Raw genomic sequence first — 20,364 nt, 5'->3', positions numbered from 1 at the left:
CCAAGGATGTAAGCTGTTTGCCCTTTATTGCACTGCATATAATTCATGTACTTCAGAGAACAGTCATAACACATCAAATGTTAAAGTCAAATGGACAGGAAGGAGAAAAAATGTAGGCCTAAAAACAGGCATGTAATACATCTATTTGTATTGATCTGCAATGATGGGAAGTCCATCATTAAAGCAAGCCTAGTTTTCAGTCAGACTGACGTGAGTCTACTGTATGAATCTCTGCCTCATTCAGTCTTACATACACACATTTCATCACAGAGTGGATTGGTTTAGGGACCAGAGTGGTCAAGCCCAACATAGGGACCAGGCACCAGAGGGAGACTCTTTGAACAACCTGGCCTAAGTTATATGAACTGAATTCCATTTATAAATAACTTATTCATTTTGTATAAACAGCTGTAAAAGGTTTTATTTTTTTTAAACTTAGAACCAAAAATGTGTTGATAAAAAGTGCTGAACTAACTTATGACCAGAGGTGTACTCAGGGGGTGGGGGCGGTGCCCTCATGTCCAAAAGAACTGTGCTAAAAGTGCCCTCTTGGATTCCACTGTAGTAGATAAAACATTACAAATTGCCTTATCTGGTGCCCTATGAGTGGAAAATGCCTGAAAAAAGTTTCCTCTGGATGCCCCTGTTGTATAAAACGTAAAAAAAAAAAAAAGGTCCCTCTGGATGCCTCTTAAATGTATAAAACGTAAAAAAAAAAGGGCCCCTCTAGGGAGTTCAATGTAAAAAAAGTTCCCTCTGTATGCCCTCATAGTTAATTATGTTACGTTATGTTAATTTTTATATTTAATTTAATCAATAATATAGAAATAAATAAATAGCATTGTGTTTTCCTGTTGTCATATTTCAATATCTCCCACAATTGGTCACATAGATATTCTCCCTGTTGTTACCGCTGCATCAATACATTTAAACTCACCCTAAGCTGTGAGTACAGAGGTCTGAAAGGAGGTGCCTTTTTTCTGTTTTTGCCCCAGCCCTTCAAACAGCCTGAGTCCGCCCCTGCTCATGAACCATGGTTTATGAACTGTGGAAAACGCCCAAATTACAGCTCAATACTTTCAGAATGTTAATATATAAACTTACAAAGTAAAATAAAGCAATAGCCTACGAAAAATGTTACAAATGATTTTATAATGGTTTGAAGTAGAAGTATATATTCCGTTTTTCTTCATTAATAAATGTTTCCCTGTGGACATTGACTTTTATAACATCAACATGAATTGGATTTCATGGGCTAATTTAAAGGCCAGCACACATGACAGTACCGCTGCAGTGATCACCTGCCGTCCTATCGAAATGTGATGACATGGCGTAAAGCCCGTCCTGATCCAGGCGCTCACAGAGCCAGCTGCTCGCTTGGCTCCTTCAGATAGTGGCTCAATAAAAAAGGCTTATATGAATACACCTTTAAGAACATGACATGGGGAGCAGACCTGGTCCCGGAGCCGGACTCAGTGCTCGATTATCGCTGTCAGGGAATTCCGGGGCTGTCCGGTGACGTCACGTGTGCGTGTGTTTGAGTGTGCGTGGCTCGAGTGTGCGTGGCTCTGTCCCTTTAAAATAGAGCTCAGCGCAATCCGATCCCCGCCTGCTCGCCTGTATGTGGAAGGAAAAAAGAGCTCGACACGGAGCAACAATGCACTCGCTACACGTCGAGACCAGCAGCCATCGAGAGGATTAATAAGCTGATCAGGACTGGATCCAGCTGATCGGGGACTTGGGAGAGGTATTGGCGATCAGACGGGTCAAGTTTTATGGTTGTTTCGAGGAGAAGCGAGAGGCACTATCAAGGATTACAGAGCTGTGACTGCTCCTCGCTCAGCCGGCTGCTGTTTGCAGACTCACGGATACAACGACCAGAGAGGATACAGTGCCCCCCTAAGAACCGGATCGAGAAAATACCAATGGGATCTTTATTCTTTCTTCAGCGTCTGTCTGAACAAATCAATGAACGGTGAGTGCAGAAGCTGCTGTGTCAGATGAAGGCATATAAAGGTCGAAGTTAGTGGACCTCACTTTCAGACCTGAGGCTTGTTTAACTGTGTTTTGTTGGTTACAACGGTTTGTTTTGGCCCAACCTTAACCACAGCTGGTCTGGTTGGATGAGGGATTCTGAAGGGAAGTCTTTCATCCCATGCGTAATATCTCGATCCCATATCTCGATCCGAACCCCTTTCCCTTAGATGTCCATGATCATCATTATTGGACATGGGCTATGCTATTAGTTGCATGTGGATCAGAGTAATGTTTGTAGACTGGCTTCTGCCAGTCATGTGGTTCACGGGCTATTGTGCCAAATGCGCTCAAGTTATACTGTTGTCTCTCGTGTTTCAGTCATGCTTCATAGTAGAATACAGAGTCGGCTAATCAATCATACATCAACGCAACAGATTATAATTATAACATATGCTTAATCCTATTGCGTTTGGGGCACCCACTGTTATTATTTAGTTATTAAACCTTCAATGATTCCACGAGCAGGAAAGGGAAGGGACAAATGGACGAGTGAAAAATGCCTGTGTAAGGAGATCTCACGCCATTGTGTGCGCGTGTGTAGGAGTGGGGGGGTGGGCAGGATCACTGAGGTCGGCAGCCGTATAAAGTGAATGGATAGCTGCCACCCCCATCACCCCAGTCAATCCTGCGCACACAAAGAGTCGAATTGAAAGGGATTTGCATCACCTCTAGTTTTGGGGGGAAGGGCGGTGTTTTGGTGCTGTCCTTCAGGTCTGGGTTTGGGGGGTAGATGTTCTCATAGGAGAGTGATAGCCTACATCAAAGCCTGGTTTGTTTGAGCCTATGTGATGTCCAACTTCATTTGAAGTTTGAGAGGAAAGAAGTGAGGAAAGAAGTGCACATTGATGTGTCAGATGTAAGATACTGAAGTGTGCGTTAGTGACTCTGGTCTTGAGAAGTTGTTGTGAGGATGTGTGGCCGGCTGGGGGGCTCGTTCACTTTATGGCCCCTAATAAACGGGCCCAGATCAGACAGAGAGAAGTGTGCTGGCATGGGGTCGCGAAGCAAACAGAGATAAAGCCTTTTCTGCTCACTTCCGATCAATTACATCAATTGGCATGGAAACCGGCGGTGCGTTTGATGTCACATGTTGTTTAAAGCTTTAAATCGCTCTACACTTGAGTCGTGAGATGTTCACGGACGATCGGATCTGTGGAGTGGCTCTTTAACACGAACGAGTTGTAGTCGCGTTTGTAATTTTTATCTTTTAATCATCCTCCCAGTGGTTATTACCAGATAGAATCTTCTTCTTCTTAAAAATAAATGGATAAATATAATAAGGATCCAGTCTAATGAACGGCTCTTTGACAGGAGCGGATCCAAAAGCGCCAGCTCCCTTCACAGAGCCTAAACTCCCATCTCTCCACTCATGCTCGCCTGTGTGCTGCCTCAGCTCCCCGCCCCCGTTTGTCCCGTGATCTCAATAGAGTGTGTGAATGAACAATCACCGCCCATTTTACTATAAGTGATGACGAACATAGAGGAACATTGAAGCTACACACTCACGCCTGAAGGGAAAAAGAGATGTCAATGGAAGTAAGCTTGAGTCACTAAATATGAGTAAGCAGAAGAGGAGTTGGTGTGTTGGAAGAGTTCCTTAGTCCCAACCCACTACGTCTTCTTCTTCTTCCTCTTCTTCTTCCCCCAGAGTAGTTCAACTTCTTCAAATCTTTTTTGGAACACTGTATTTTTACTTGTTCACATTTTCTTTTCCAACAAAAACAGTAGTATTGCCAACAACTGGCATTAAACAGGTGGTCACGACTTTAACCAAATTTCACAGGACAAAAAATAACCAAGAATAAATATGTTATATATAAGTAATCAAGTATAGATAAATGTATATACACACAAAAAAAACCACTTCAGCTGTAAGGTACAACAGGGTACATACATTACTTGCATTTTAACAAGTTGGGAAACAGGGACGTTTACATTTCACCACATGATCAGGTCTGAATACCACCTCACAGACATATGTTGCTTTAAGTTGGGAATGCTGGGAATGACAGTTTCTCTACATATTCAATAAATGGCATCCATGTCTTGTTATATCTTCCAAGTGAACCCTTCAACATAAATCTTAATGTTTCTATTTGAAGACACATCATGACTTCTTTAATCCACTGTATGAAGGAGGGAGGACTAGCAGCTTTCCATTTAACAAGGATTAACCTGTGCTATCAGTGATGTAGAAGCACATTAGAATGGTAGGAAGTTAAATCCTGCCTATTTGCCAGAACACCAAACAATACTATAAATGGTTCAGGGTATATTGTTCTCTTACAGATATATGAATATACTTTAAATATAGAGGTCCAGAAGTCGCTCAATGTGTTACATTCCCAGAAAATGTGAGTGGTTTTAAACTTTCAAAAGGGTTACAGTTGTCTGGAGTAAACTGAAGATTATATCCATGTATTTTAAGCTGTTTTCTTCTGTGTGTCTGCCGTGAGAAGTGGGTCAGTAAGTTGACTTAAAGTGCTTACTCATCACTACTTTGTCACTTACCTGTGAGGAAACCTAAGCTGTATTATGTTATTTGATGGAACATTGATTCAGATGTTTTGAGCTCCTTCTTTTCATTGTGAGATATAATATTTAAAAGCTGTGTGTTTTTGTATATCAAAGAGAAGCAAATTGGGGAAGTACTCGGATGTCATCACAAAGTGTTAGAGTGACATCATGTTGTAGCTTTTCCGGTAAAAGGTTTCAGTTACACAAAGAAGAGAAAGAGGTAACACGGTGAAGGACATGTGCCCTGCTGATCACTTCTCATAAACTCCCTATGTGGGCGTGAAAACACAGGTTCTCCTCCACGTGAGTGGGCTAAGTGTTAGGACCACATTTGTTGAACTTACCATTACTTCATGTCAGAAAATATTGCAATATTATAGCTACTCTATTTCCTTTCTATTCAGCCTTGACGTATTGCATAACAAGTATCACAATAAAATACCAGCCCGCATACTGAGCCTGCTGGAGTGCATGCAAACTCCTAAGCTTCAGGAGCTTCCCCCAGACAGAGGGACAGAGGTCTGAGAGTTTGGTCAGGGCTCCGGTGGTAAAAAACGCAGTCAGCCAAGTGTGGTATTTCACCATGAGGTGTGAGACTGCCTGCTGTGTGTTGGGGTGTCTTAAAATGTGGATCAGGCTCCAAAAAGCATGACGTTGTAAAGTTTGTTGGGGTCAGTAACTTGGTCGAGGTAGTTGGTAGAGATTTTAGATTTATTATTACACAGAGAAAAAAGTAACACTGTAAAAAAGTTGAGACAGTTACTATATGCCTATTTTGTACAATATAATGTGATGGAATCTTCATTAAGGTCAAATTAAACTACTGTAGAAGAAATAATGAAGTTATAATGAGATGAACTGGCATAAGATACTGAATGAACGAGCACACAGGTAGAATCTAAAGAATAACAGGGTTCTAGTTTCTCTATGCCTGTCCACCTGAGTTCTTGAAAGGATGAAGCTTTCCCTCTGAGTCTGGTTCCCCACTTCATCTCTGAGTCTTTGTCAATGGTGATGATATTACCTCTGTGAGAGAGGCATGGGAATCTACACACCATGTATTTGTTTGTGACTCATACAAGGACTTACTTTCACCGTCACATCTTGAAAACAAGTGTGTTCCTTCCCTTTGATCTTTTCCCCGAGCATTCTGGTAAAACCTGACTTTGTATTGCTGTTCTTTTATTTTGAAAAACAAAAAGAAGGGAAATGGTATTTGAGTGGAATTTTTTTTTTTCTAAAGTTTTTGGGCCACTTGTCTTTATTGACAGGACAGCTGAGGATGGATAGGAAACGTGGGGACTTGAGAGTGGGGGAAGACATGCAGCAAATGGTCGACTGGCTGGTAGTTGAACCGGCGACCTCTGCGACGAGGACTGTAGCCCCGATACGTGGGGCGCTAAGACCACTAGGCCACCAGCGCCCCTACATTTTTATTTTTCATTCCAGCCATAATCAATCAATCTTTATTTAATATCACCAAATCACATGAAGACGCTTTTACAAACAGACCACATCTAGAATTACTAATTACTGTGGAATTACTAAGCTAGCTAGTTACAGTGGCAAGGACAAACTTCTTTAACAGGCAGAAACCTCCAGCAGGACCAGACTCATGTTGGGGTTGGGAAGAGGGATAGAGGAGAATAAGAGAGAGAGGGAGTAGTGATAGTGATGAGACGAGTAGTAATAGCTGTTGTCGCTGGAGTGCAGCACGTCCGTATCAGCTGGAGTCTGGAACGTCCACAGCAGGAGGAGGTCTACCTACGAGACAAGGGAGCTCAGGGACTCCAGAAAGGTCTATGGTTAGAAAGAAAAGAAAGAAAGAAAGGTACTCTATTGATCCCCAGGGGGGAAATTCAATCAGTTAGTAACTTTAATGGGACAGGAAGAGTTAAAGTAAGAGATGGAGGGGGGGTGATGTCAGTGTGTCAGTCTAAGCCTATAGAAGCATAACTAAGAGCTGGTCCCTCTGTATACATCCTTTCACTGAAATGTATGTCTGATTGATCGTACACGTTGTCCATGTGATGTTTTTGTCATTTAGAGACGCACACTGCTGATGAGTTGAAATATTGTGAGTCCAGGAAACAGGAGGAGGAGGAGGAAGAGGACAGTGTGTGAGGTCAGTCTGCCCGGTGGTTCAGTAAACATGTTGTTCAGTGGTGCCCTCTTATATTCGAAGTCTATCTTTGCTTCTCTTTGTTTATTAACTGTTGGTGAAGACGTGACTAGTTCCCTTGGTTACCAGTGGACGAGAGTCTGATGTTAGGAGCAGTTCTGGATTGAGTCCTGTTTGTGGAAAACAAGCACAAAGAGTGAGGCATGGAGCAGGGGGGATGGATTAGCAGTTTTTATTTATATGCTGTTTACATTTTTCCAGAGAGACACTATGGTCATCAGATCATCATTTATTAGTAACTGAAACGAAACAGAAGGAGGAGAAAGTTTTGGGGGCTTTTGAGGTTGATGAAGTGTGGAAATGGAGAAATGGAGAATGCTGACGATCTCTCCATTGTCCGTGAAACGCCCACAGCCGTGCAGACATCCCGTTTGTTCAAATGAACTCAGTTTTATTTCTCTTTTCCTGTCTGTGGAGAAATCCAGACTTGTGTTTCTCTGTAACAGAGAGTTTCTGTGAAAGTGAAGCGTATTTCACGAGCGACTGGGAGGAGTTATTCAGCACACACACTCATTCCGCCCCCTGTTTGTCATTCACTCTTACCAGAAGCTAAAAAGAGGGTAAACAAGGCTATTGACTTGATACCATGGGTAAGATCCTCGTCAATGGCTTTCAGGTCATTTGACTTTCTTGTTTTTGATGACTGGGTTTGTGTGAGTCAGGAGTTAGACACATCCTGTTCACGTTTGTGTGTCTGAGGTGCACGTTGAATGAGCTGTGACTTAAGCCAGCCAGGTTTTGTGTGGCCTCTTGTTCCTCATATTTCTCACAAAGTGATCACTTTTACCCACTTTGTGACGGTTGCAAAGCTTTCCAGACACCCACAGCTCATATCTGTTCAACAGGAAGCCCAAGCCTTTAAACCTTCCCCAAGGCCCCCCTCTCTTTCTCTCTCATCCACTTACACACACGCCCCTCAGGGAGGCCTACTTCCTGTGGTGGTGACGACAGCTTCCACACTGTTTCCCTTCTCTTTAACGTCAAACACACACGTGCATCTGATCTTTGAGTGTGTATGAGAAGAAAAAAGAAGAACCACACTAACCCAGCTATGTGCTTCTAGTCAGAGGCCCAGATGTCAGGGTAAAAAAAGGGGTCTCGTGCTTTTCTACCAGACCCCACAAACTGTTTTTAAACAAACGGTAAAAGAAATGAGCTCACAGTCTCACAAATTCAAAGAACTATCTGAAATATTGATGGATGAAGCTTTAGTTTGAGACACTGTTTGATGGTTTGGTTCTGTTTTTTAAAAAAAAAGCCCTGAATACTAAAAATAGCAAGCATCATAATGAACCCTGCAGAGGTAGGTGAAGGGTTTTAGATAGTGTTCACTATTCAATCAATCAACCTTTATTTGTATAGCACCAAATCACAACAAACGTTCTGCTCAGACTCTTTCCAAACAGACCAGGTCTAGACCGTACTCTATGTTCTATTATTAACAAAGACCCAACATCAAGACAGGATCAGATCCAGTCCCATTTTACAGACAGGACTCAGTCTGATCTCATCTTAATCCACCATGAGCAGAGCACTTTGCAACATTTAGCAAGTTACAGTGGCAAGGACAAACTTCCATTTAACAGGCAGAAACCTCCAGTTTCACTCATGTTAGACACACATCTGCTGAGACCGTGTTGGAGAGAGGAATAGAGGAGATGAAGAGAGAGAGAGAGCGATGATGGCGATGATTATTGAACATGCTACACACACAGGCTGAAATATGCACACACTCATACACAAACAGGATTATTTTGATATTCAGTAATTGAGAAGTGCACAGATGAACACCCCAAGCACTTGGGGTTCTGTGCCTTGCCCAAGGGCACCTCTGCAGTGCCCAGAAGGGTAACTGGCACCATTCCAGCTACCTGTCCAACCTTCATACTTCATCCATAGGACCTGAACTGGCAACCTTCTGGTTTCCAATTCAAATCCTAAAACATAGCTACTGTGGTGGTCTAAGATGGGCATAACAGGGTGAAGGGTAACATCTTCAGCCTGATCCCTGGATGAAGGAGTCGGTTGTTGAGATGGATACTGTTGGGACATAATCACCCATAGCAGAAGTCAAGTCTGTGTTTGTGTGACCATATGTGCCTGATGTGTCCTCAGTAAACTATATTATCCTGCGAGAGGAACATCATCTTCTGATCTGCTGTGTTAGGACGTCGGCGTGACATCGCTGTCTTGAACAGTGGCGTTTGCTGACGTTTACACAAACAAACTCACTCACATACATTCACACAGACAAATAGCCTGACAGCAAACTGGGGGAGGATGGATGTAGGGGTAGGCTGTCCCCCATGTGTTTATGAGAGAGATAGAGTCACGTTTTTTCCTTCAGTACACAATCTCTATCTGGGACTGTTACGTAATGGCTAAATGAAGTAGAAAGGGCGAGAGAGGACAGGACAAGAGCGACAGAAAGAGAGGGGAAGGGGGGGCAGACAAGACCATGCATGGCCTTTCTGTCATCCTCTGCCAAAAGCTTTTTGCTGCCAATATTAACCCCTCACTCTGTATTCTGTCATCTGTCACTTCTCCCAGCCTTATCTGTTTATTTCTCATCAGACAGGACCTGCAGGGTCAAAAGAGGACACTCTGCCATTACCCACTCAAGTGTTTATCATCCTCTGTTGCTGTTCATAGATTAGGCTCAGTAACTCCATATTTGTTGATATACGCACTGCTCTGTCCTTAATGTGTTTCTGAAAAAATATTCCAACATATAATCTTTACAGTTCAACAAATGTTCAATCTTGAAATATCATTAGAGTTTGTGGAAGTGCCTACCGCAAGAGTTAAGTCAAGACTATCTATTTTTTGAGTGTCTTAAATCTGGAAAAAAAGGATAAAACTACCCACAATCATTGTGTCTTTGTTGTTGCTTTTTATGCCCTTATTTATGGGCCGCTGTTTGTAAAGGTGTGCACGCTGAAAACACTTCTCTACATTTAGCTTCAAAACGTCATAAAAACATAGTGTGAATTTTTAAAAATCGCTTTTTTATATCAAATTTAGAGATACATTTGAATCAGAATCAGAATCATTTAGAGATACATTTGTGATATTTATCACTATTTTTGTTGTGACAAATACATTCAACTTCAAATCAATGTTAAATCTAAATGTTAAATCTAGATATAAATGTTAAATGTTAAATCCTAACGATAAATGTTAAATCTTAATGTTAAATGTTGCTCTGCGATCCTAGATATTTAGGTAATATGCATATTCACACTGTCGCCTAGCGAAAAACAAACAAAATAAAGCGCCATAAAGCGATACAGATATCCTGAACTGTGTCTACGGGTTACTAACCGGACTGCCCGCTGTCCATAATGTGAACTGATTTTGCAGAAAATATTGGTGGCAGTTTTGGAACCATTAAAATATTTCACAACGCTCAGAGACAGAACAGAACCAGTCTATGGTACAGACAAGATAAGTTGGTATTGCTAAGTCTTTGTCGCTTTATGAAGCTTTTATTTTGGTATTTCTGCTCAGAGGCAGTGGGAATCTGCATATTAGCCAAATAGTTAGGATCACAGAGCAACATTTAACATTTGTTTATATTTAGATTTATATTTCACATTTAACTTTACATTTATATTTGTTTCACATTTAGATTTAACATTTAAAATTTCTTTATAAATTATAACATTTGTATTGAACATTTATATTGATATAGATTTAACAGTAATTTTAACTCAAACATATTTATCAGAACAAATTAAATGTGAAGATGATCACAAATATTCCTCTCAATGTGATTTGAAAAGGGACAATTCATAATTCACCCCTACATGGAGCTCACTGTGAAGAATTGTTGCTGTTATTTTCAGTGTGCACATCTTTACAAACAGCGCTCCATACTTATTGTCTCATTCATTCTTTTTCCACTCAGCCTCAGTTGTCACTTGAAGGTGGGTCATAGAGCAGGCCAGGGGCTGGAAGGGATTGGTGAGCTAAATAAATGAAGGCTCATTCACAGAGACAGAAGGCACCTCAACAGCTTGTATTCAACCGTTGGCACAGCTCTGCCCCCGTCTCCTGATTGGCCGGCCTCCCAGCTGATAGCTTGCATTACTAAGACGACACCTGACATTTGTAACTATGACAGTGTGGGCGTTAACTGGAACAGCTCTGTGATGTCTCGTGTCAGTGATGGGGATTTCACTAGAACAAGATGAATGGAGAGGGGATTTCTGATGAACTGTCATATCTCTGAAATATGAACAACCTGATCAGCTGGATTTTTTCTCACTGAGGAGTCTCTGATGTTCCTCTAAATAGTAATGTACAGAATGATCATCTATATAGAGACACTACAACTTACTGAGGTTAAACTGAAAGTAAAATGCAATGATCAACTTCTTCTTTGTCAGGTGTAAATAAACTATAACCTCACATCTGAACACATTTCTACTGAGAATGTTCTTTGAATGTTCCTGATTCTTTTTTAACTTTTGATTTGGTAGTTCTCTTTTTCTCACCCTCCCTTGCAGTTTTATCACATCCATTTTTTTGCACATAAGCAAGATGAACTCATTAAATACACTTTGTTGGAGGCAGAAATGACCGCATTAAGTCCAAGTAATCAGCTGTAGTCCCGTGCGATGGGGCCGGTACAGACCCTTGTTTGTACTGTAAGAGGTGTTCCCGGATGGTGTTGTTTCGGGCCAGCGGTTTAGCGCAAGTCCTCCCCCAGGGCACTGAGTCATTGGGGTTTTTCAAAACTGAAATACAGAGACGTTCACATCTTTTCTGTTTGTATTAAGCCTACATATATAGGACTGAACACTGACTCATATCTTATTTAACCACATTTCATAATTCTGGTTCCATCTGATAGAGTGTGAGCTTGCATGTGACAGTCTGGTTTCAGAGAGCTGAATATCTGACCCTGTATGGTAGAGTGTCTGTGAACAATGTGATAGCCAGAGCAGCCACTGGAACAGACAACATTTGGTCACAACAGACATAAACACACACCCTCTATAAAAGCAGTAATTACATCCTCGCCACTGTCCCAATTTACACTCACAAGTCACAGCTCGGCCTCCTGCTGGAGTTCTCCTTATATTTCTCACTCTTCATGTTTCTCATTCTAAACTCACCTCTCTTCTCGATAGTATCACATATGTTTTGTTATTTTACTGTATTTCCCCTTCCCAACTCGTTCCCTAGTGATAGTTGACTTAGCCGGCGCAGCTCTTCCTGTTTTAGTATATTCAGCCTTGTTTGTGTTTCTGCTCATCTGTTAAGCTCCACAGTCAGTCTCACCATTGTGTCGAGAGCGAGCCACAGAGGCACCCCTGATCTTTTGCCTCTGAGCCGCCCCAAAGTTTTCACTGTTCTCAGAGATCGGCCAGTGTTTTGGTTTAAAAAGCGACCCTGTTAACTGGAGACTTTCAGCCGGATGCATCCCTCAGAAACGTCTTTAAATGATCATTAAATATCTGATGAGGATATTTTCAAATTTTAATAAAAACTAAACTAGTTTGCATTCCCAGGAACTCCCTCTGTGTTTCAACAGCTGTGTAAACTCATCTAACCCTAACCCTGACACATTCAGCTGAAGGTCTCCAGTTTACAGGGTCACTTTTAAACCGTAATACCGGGAGAGACGCATTCACGGTGGACTGAGAGAAGACTACTGTAAATCAAGAGAATCACAGCTTCTTCTTTTGAAAAGTACACACACATACAAAAAAGATGGAACAAATAAAAACTAATGAAAGAAAGAGAAATCAAGTGACTCACAGATGTGTGTGATGTTATTGTGGACGGCGGGCGGAATAAAAACACTGAGGTTAATCTACCAATCAGACACGTCCAGCATTGCAGGCCCTGCCCCCCGAAAGTCTCGGGACCTTTGAAAAGTACTACTCCCCTAGCAGGGGCTTTTTAGGGGGGAGATTATCTACCCCTGAACTAAATTTAGACCCTGAGTCCACCGGTCGACACGCATGTACTTCCGGGATAAAGTCCCTAGTTCCAGGGTAAAGTTCCTCTGGTCGAAAAACGCCTAACCTTCCTGAGTTAGATCACATGTTTTGAAGCTTTAGGTGTGTCACAGTTTGCTCACAGGTCTGTGTTAACCCTGGCTTTACGTTGTTTTTATGACAGCTTGACATGGATGCATCTCTCTTCTCTCTTTCAGGGCTGAGGAGAACCCATTGAGATGATGAGCAGCTGACACTTGAGACTTGACACAACAGTAAATCAAAAACTCTGCTACTTTTAAAGGTACACTCGGCATGAGTGTTTGTTTTTGTCAGTTTGTTATAAAGCATGCTTTTTGCAGTCCTGGTAGTTAGCAGCCTCCTCTCTCACACAGCAGCAGAGCTCTGATCTCTGTTAGGCAGAAGGGGAGGAGAGATAGAGAGGGTGGTATGTGTATGTCATTGAAGAGCGCCCCTCCCAACAGAGTCAGCAAGCCTGGTCTTTAAATAGAGTCAAGAGAGATCCAGAGTTGGTGGGAAGAAGGAAGAGAGAAAAGAGGAGCTAGTGGGTGGAAGAACTGTGTAAGACCAGAGCTAATTTAGGAGAACTCGGAAAAAAAGAGTGCTGAGCAAGAGAAATGAATCATAGCCGGTGCATGTCTGTCCATCCTCAATCAATCAATCTTTATTTATAAAGCGCCAAATCACAACAAACAAGACTCAGTCTGATCTCATCTTAATCCACCATGAGCAGAGCACTTTGCAGCATTTAGTAAGTTAAGGTGGCAAGGACAAACTTCCTTTAACAGGCAGAAACCTCCAGCAGGACCAGACTCATGTTAGACACACATCTGCTGAGACTGAGTTGGGTTGGAAATAGGGATAGAGGGAGAGAGAGAGAGAGAGATAGATAGAGCGATGATAGTGATGAGACGAATAGTAGTATCAGCTGGAGTCTGGGACGTCCATAGCAGAAGGACGTCTCCGGCAGAGACTCAGATGACTTTAAGCTCATGTTATTCAGAGATTGTCATTTACTTCAAAACAATATGATTTTTGTCCTGAAAATGACGTGAAGCATCTAATCAAAAAGACTAGTTACTATATGTTCATGAATCAGCACTTGGTCTTGTCTACCTTGAGTCTGTCTTTCTATCTTTAAACCAAACCTTTTTATTTCTTTACCCTCTTTGACTTTGTGTGTCTGCTCTCAAAAAGCAGGGAGAGATTAACCTTTCAACTTCTCTTTGTATGTTTTCTCCCCAACCACTGTTCTTTGTATTGTCTCTGCCTGTGTTCGTGTGTTTTGGGCATTTTCATGGCACTGTTCCTACTGTCCTACACCATCCTCCATCCCATATCTCTTCTCCGTCTCCGTTGTTTCTTCTTAATCTGCCCTCCATCCTGTTCGGACCGTCTGTCGCTGCCCCCCCCCCCCCCCCCCCCCCCCCCCTCTCCATCATGCTTGCTGTAATGAGATTAAACCTTGGTGTATCCACCGGGCATGCACACACTGAACACTGCAGCACACACACAGACACAATCATCCACTTTGAAGAAAACACTCTTCTCTTCACACACACACACACACACACACACACACACACACACACACACACACACACACACACACACGCTAATAAACAAACACTCGTGCATAAACACACTTAATATGTGACTCGGACCTCTAACTCTTAGTCTTTTGCTGTGTCTCTCATTATCAGGAGGTCCATGGTAGGGATTAAAGCAACCCCAGGTCTGTCTTCATAGGTGAGCCTCCCTCCTTGGGCCATCTGTGCCCCAGTAATAAGCCTGTTCTGTAATATCTGGCAAAGTGGCGCCTCCTACAGGCTGACCAACTCACAGCAGCCATCTACAGAACATGCCATGGGGGAATTGAACTTCCTATAGCTAACCAAAGCATGAGGAAAGGAAGTGTCCATGATGAGGACAAGTGTTGACAGAGGATGTAGTTCCTTTTGTCTCTGCTGTCACACTGTTAATCTGTCCTATATAGCAGGAGTTCCCAATATTTTTAGCCCACGACCCCAAAAATAACAGTGCCGGAGACTGCAGACCCCCCATTCCAATGAGAGGCTTGATTGACAGGCAGGAACACTGTAGCTGTTGGCTAGGAGGCTCAAAGCCTGCCTCTTTACCTCACAATCGCTCAACATCAATTAGGTTGAGTTCAGTACGTAGACTGTATAAAATATGGACATAGGACCCGTGACGTCACCCATCTGTTTCTGAAGAGCTGTTTTGAAGCTAATCGGCGGCGGCAGCCATATTGCTTCTGACGAGCCAGTGTGACGTAAAGAGGCGGGCTTTGACTCCCCTAGCCAACAGCTGCAGTGTTCCCGCTTGTCAATCAAGTCAGCTGTGCCTCTCATTGGAAGACTCGTAATCTCAATATCTTCTAAATTGCCACGTTAGAAAAAAATTCACCCCCCTCACAGTGCGTGCCGATCAAGAAATGAGTTATCACTACCTCTCACTCTTACTCCCCTCTATTCCTCTTTCAAGACCCAACTCGGTCGAGGCATGATGGCTGTCTAACATGAGTCTGGTTCTGCTTGACGTTTCTGCCTGTTAAAAGGAAGTTTTTCCTCACCACTGTAACCAGCTAAATACTGCGATGTGTAATGCTCATGATGGATTAAGGTTCATAATTTGACAGAGTGGTCTAGACCTCCTATGTTTGTAAAAGCGTCTTGAGATAACGTTTGTTGTGATGTGGTGCTATACAAATACAGATTGATTGATTGATTATCCAGACTACACTCGTCTTTTGAACCAGACTGTAAACATGTTCATTTCTGCTGTATAGATCATCTTCTTTGAATGGGTGTGTATGTGGTTTCCGGTACTTCCGGAGCCAGCCTCAAGCGGATCTTCGATGAACTGCAGTTTCTTGCACTTCCGCATTGGACTCATCATTTTAGACTGGAGGTTGCTGCTTGGTTTAGTATTTTCAGTATGGCTGCAGTCGATGATTGGCCTCAAAACAGCGCTTCAGAAACAGATGGGTGACGTCACAGATACTACGTCCATATTTTATACAGTCTATGGTTTGACTCTGCTTTGTTCATCATCTTGGATATGTTGTAACATAATGCTGTAGCCAAGTCCACCACATAACCGTAACACAGCCATCATCACCTTTGTGCTTTCATACTGATCATGCAATGTCGTACACTTGTTGTCCCATTGTGTATTATTTCACATTGCTTTGTTAAGTGCCAAACACACAGTGGGAACTTCACATACACATGCACACAGAGCACTGTTGCGCTCTGCCCCAAGTTGCAACCTCTGGGTTTAGAATATGAAGCTCATGCAGAAGTGTTATAAACTGCAGTTCATGGAGCGTCCGCTTGAGGCTGGCTGAAGAAACAGCAGAAACCACATACACACCCATTCAAAGAGACGATTTTTACAGCAGAAATAAACATGTTTACAACATGGTTCAAAAAACAGTTCAGGTCTGAAGAGCTCATTTCTCTATCGGCACACACTGTACGGGGGGATTTATTATAACTGGAATATATTAAACTTCCAAGTTCTGCCCAAATAAGGACATGGCTGATTTGTACAGTCTATGGAATGACTTGGCTCTACCACCACTCCTCTGTATTGAGATTAAAATATCCAACATTGAAATATAATACTTAAAATTGGTAATGACCTTGTTTTATCAAGTTTTGTCTAATGAGTCATGTAGAATTTTTATAAGGGTCATGTGTGAACTCTCTCTCTCTCTCTCTCTCTCTCTCTCTCTCTCTCTCTCTCTGTCTCTCTCTCTCTCTCTGCAGTCAATAAGCTTTTGGATTTGTGGTGCTTGCCAGAGAATCAGACAGTCCAGATATTCCCGTTGTTGAGGTGAGGCCTTCTCCGTGCTGCAGTGGAGGGCTTCACAGACAAAGCTAGTCCGGTGAGTACAGGCTCTGTGGTGTTCTTTAATTGTAATGACATGACAGACACTGTAATGTAAGTTTAGGATAAAGTTCAAATTGCTTTGTTGTGACCTTTTAAAGAGGTTATTACGTTGGTTTAAAGAATAATGTTGTCATGCCTGTGGAAATACTTTCAGTTGAAGCTTGACCATTTAAATAAGTACTCTTGTTTCAACTATTTGCACTGCACTCAAAATAAATACATAGTCCCTCATCTATAGTGTGTTTTTTTTGTGGGCTAGCTACTTAATGTGGAGGAAATTACGTGGCAGTGTGTCAGTCTGCTGTTGATAGTTCAAAATGTAAACGTTTCAGTGACATTGTAACTGTAAATAAAGAGACTAAAAACAAGTGTGGCTATCATCTACAGGCTGGATGCATCACGCAGTAGAGCAGTTTGGCGGGCGTGGCACACGGGATTCCTTCCCTCTGGACGGACTCAGCCGGGGGCCATGGGCTCCCGTGGGCGGCCGCACCTGGCAGCCAACTACCAGGTCTGCAGCCATGACAACACGCACACACACAAACTTTTCTTACCTCTTAATGAACTGTCATCCTGTGGGTTTCAGCTAGTATTTGAACTGTTGAGTTATTTTTATTTCGATCAGAGCTGAAGAAAAAGCATACAGCTGTTAAGATTCACAGTAGACCTGCAAAGAAATGCCCCTGAATGTTCTGTGTTCTGTCTTTGTTACTTATAAGGTGTTCGCCTGGAATAAACCAACACCAGCTCCTTTCCCATCTACCTCCCGGTCCCATGGGTGGACTGAATCATCCCAGTAAATTCTTTAGTAATGGGTAAGAGATGCAGAAAATCATCAGGAAAAGGACTTATTCTGCAAGAATATTGCACTCATACACCACTTTGTCCTTTCTCTGCCTTCCAGGCCCATGCGAGGAGCTGAGAAGCCTGAACCTCAGCAGCCAATGTTACCAGGTGTGCATCGGGAGCAACAGAGACCTCCTCATCTTCATCCTCCCCCTCCCCACAGAGCATGGGAGCAACTGGGCCAGCTGTATGATTCCCACCTTCCTCCTCAAGGACATGCTGTTATGCCCTTTCACAGTGAGCCTACACTTCGTCTCAATCACGGAGGGTATGTAGGCAGCGGTGGACTTCCCCACAACAACCATCTTTCTAGTAGACCAAACCAACTGCTGAAGGTGAGTTACAACGCCATATTTGATTTTGTTACGCAGCAGAGCGCACCGATTTCTCAGAGCTGATCAAGGTTTGTTTTTTTTACTGTCTGCTCAGTTTGGAGGTCCTCAGGAGCAGCACATTCCCCGGGGTCCACCATTGCAGGGAGATGAAATGTGGGCTCAGGTGCACCAGGTAGGGAGCTCTCTAATTGGCTATGATCCTGTTTCAGGATCCATGTACACATAAAAGTGTGTTCCTGCTGTGATTTTTGTTACAAGGAGACAGATAAAACACACTCCGTTCAATGCACCATCACTCTGGCTGATCATTTCATTTAAAGGATGTTTTTGATCTGACGTTGCATTATCTGTTCACAGCAGAGGGGCTACCCAGGAAAGATGCTTGGGGGTCAGCTGAAGAGACCAGGACCGCCATTGGGAGAACACTCAGTCATCCAACATACTTCTCCACTATCCCTACACCCGCCCTACCGCCCAGCTGTAGAGGACTGTCCCAGCCCGAGCAAGAGGAAGAAGAGTTTAGATCAGGTAAAGAAACTGGGGCCAAATCACAACAAACATTATACAGAGCAGGTCTAGACCCTACTCTATGTTCTATTATTAACAAAGACCCAACATCAAGACAGGATAAGATCCAGTCCCATTAGACAGGACTCAGTCTGATCTCATCTTAATCCACCATGAGCAGAGCACTTTGCAGCATTTAGCAAGTTACAGTGGCAAGGACAAACTTCCTTTAACTGGCAGAAACCTCCAGCAGGACCAGACTCATGTTAGACACACATCTGCTGAGACCGTGTTGGAGAGAGAGATAGAGGGAAATGATAGTGGTGAGACGGTTGTTGCAGCTGGAGTCTTGGCACGTCCACAGCAGCGACTCAGAGGAACCTACGAGACAAGGGAGCTCAGGGACTCCTTTAACTTTAATGGGATAGGGAGAGTTAAAGTAAGTGATGGGGGGATGGAAAGACAGATAGAGGATCCCTGTGTGTCAGTGTGCCAGGTCCCCCGGGCAGTCTAAGCCTATAGCAGCATAACTAAGAGCTGGTGCAAGCCTGATCCAGCTCTAACTATAAGCTTGTCAAAAAGGAAACTTTGAAGCCTACTCTTAAAAGTAGAGATGGTGTCTGCCTCCCAGACCCTGACTGGTAGATGATTCCAAGGGAGAGGGGCCTAATAACAGCATAACTAAGAGCTGGTCCAAGCCTGAGCCAGCTCTAACTATAAGCAACATCTATATCAGGTTTTCTACAAATTTGCTTCTCTGTTTTTGTTGGTAAAAACTTTGGATGTTAAAAATTGTAAAATTCCTTCCTTGTGCAGGGATCTCATCCCGGGCTCCCGTGTTTTCCTGGCCCTGTCCAGTCTTTGTTATCTCAGCAAGAGTCATCAGTCCATCACCACTCTCCAAAACCTGCCTTCTGGAACCCTCTCCACAAGAACAGCAGCATTCCCTGGCAGCACCAGAACTCTGACCGCAAGAACCAACCATCACAGGAGTTCCAGGTCCATACTGTAAGAAAAAACTACTTCCTCAGATAATACTGGGTCAGAGCTAATACCGTGGACCAGGGTTTAAAACTTTTCTGTGACCATAGTCGCCAAAAAAAAATTTAATGAGTGGTGTATTTTTTCATAAAAATGTACCAGCTGTCTGAACCTAACATAGAACACTGATGCCATGTTGTTCTTGATATCACTCTTTGTTGTTTCAGTTGCCTTTTCTTTATTTGTCTCCAGGAAACCAACAAACATGGAATGAGCAGCTACACCCAAAAGTCATCTACCTTCTCCCCCACCCCTTCAAACCTCTCCCCTTCATCACATTCATCTCCTAGAAGCTACAACCAGGGATGTGCTCCTCAGCTCCAGAAAGACACATTCCGATCTCAGGCTGTAAACCAGCAGTCCTCTCATTCCTCTTCTAACCCCAGCCCAAGCTCCAAACTGGGGCTAGTTCCAACCTGTCAGGCCGTGGAGCCTCATGGTCATCACAACCAGAGAGGCGCTCTCATTAGGGGCCAAGGTGGCAGCCAAGCTACCTCTCACACGTCTTCTACCCTAAAACGGGGAGACAGAGATCATTACCTAAACGCCCGTGTGCCACCAGCAAACCCCTCTGCAACCAGTAACAGCAACAGCAGTGTGCCTTACAGCCACTTCCAGCCTCATCCAGGGCTGGAACACCTGGGTCCTCCACCTCCTCCTCATCCAACTCATCCAACTTCTCCTGCCAGCAGCACCTCAGTACCTCAGCAACAGCACAGTGGGCCTCATGAGGCCTGGAGATACCGGAACAGACCCAGCAGTCAATCCCTCGTGAGTACAAGTCTTGCATTAATGAACCTGTACATTGTTAATTTCACTTTGTTATCAGAGGTGTTATAATATTACTAATAATACATTTTATTTAAAAGCTTCTTCTTCTTCTTCTTCTTCTTCTTCTTCTTCTTCTTCTTCTTCTTCTTCTTCTTCTTCTTCTTCTTCTTCTTCTTCTTCTTCTTCTTCTTCTTCTTCTTCTTCTTCTTCTTCTTCTTCTTCTTCTTCTTCTTCTTCT

General features: G+C 43.1%; 1 protein-coding gene across 1 annotated transcript in view; it reads left to right on the top strand.

Moving 5' to 3' along the window:
* Positions 1 to 1,624: 1,624 nt before the first annotated feature.
* kdm6ba (lysine (K)-specific demethylase 6B, a) overlaps positions 1,625 to 20,364 on the top strand; it is a 32,279-nt gene continuing 13,539 nt past the window's right edge. The window contains 9 exon segments of the mRNA XM_034676736.1: positions 1,625 to 1,975; positions 16,503 to 16,621; positions 17,014 to 17,137; positions 17,346 to 17,441; positions 17,531 to 17,807; positions 17,902 to 17,979; positions 18,165 to 18,335; positions 19,131 to 19,322; positions 19,548 to 20,126. Coding sequence (XP_034532627.1) covers positions 17,019 to 17,137; positions 17,346 to 17,441; positions 17,531 to 17,807; positions 17,902 to 17,979; positions 18,165 to 18,335; positions 19,131 to 19,322; positions 19,548 to 20,126 — 1,512 coding nt within the window. The 5' untranslated portion in view covers positions 1,625 to 1,975; positions 16,503 to 16,621; positions 17,014 to 17,018.

The sequence above is a fragment of the Notolabrus celidotus genome, chromosome 23 (assembly GCF_009762535.1).
Source record: "Notolabrus celidotus isolate fNotCel1 chromosome 23, fNotCel1.pri, whole genome shotgun sequence".
NCBI classification, from domain to species: domain Eukaryota; kingdom Metazoa; phylum Chordata; class Actinopteri; order Labriformes; family Labridae; genus Notolabrus; species Notolabrus celidotus.
The sequence above is the reverse complement of the archived record's forward strand: the minus strand, read 5'-3'. Positions and strand labels throughout refer to the sequence as shown.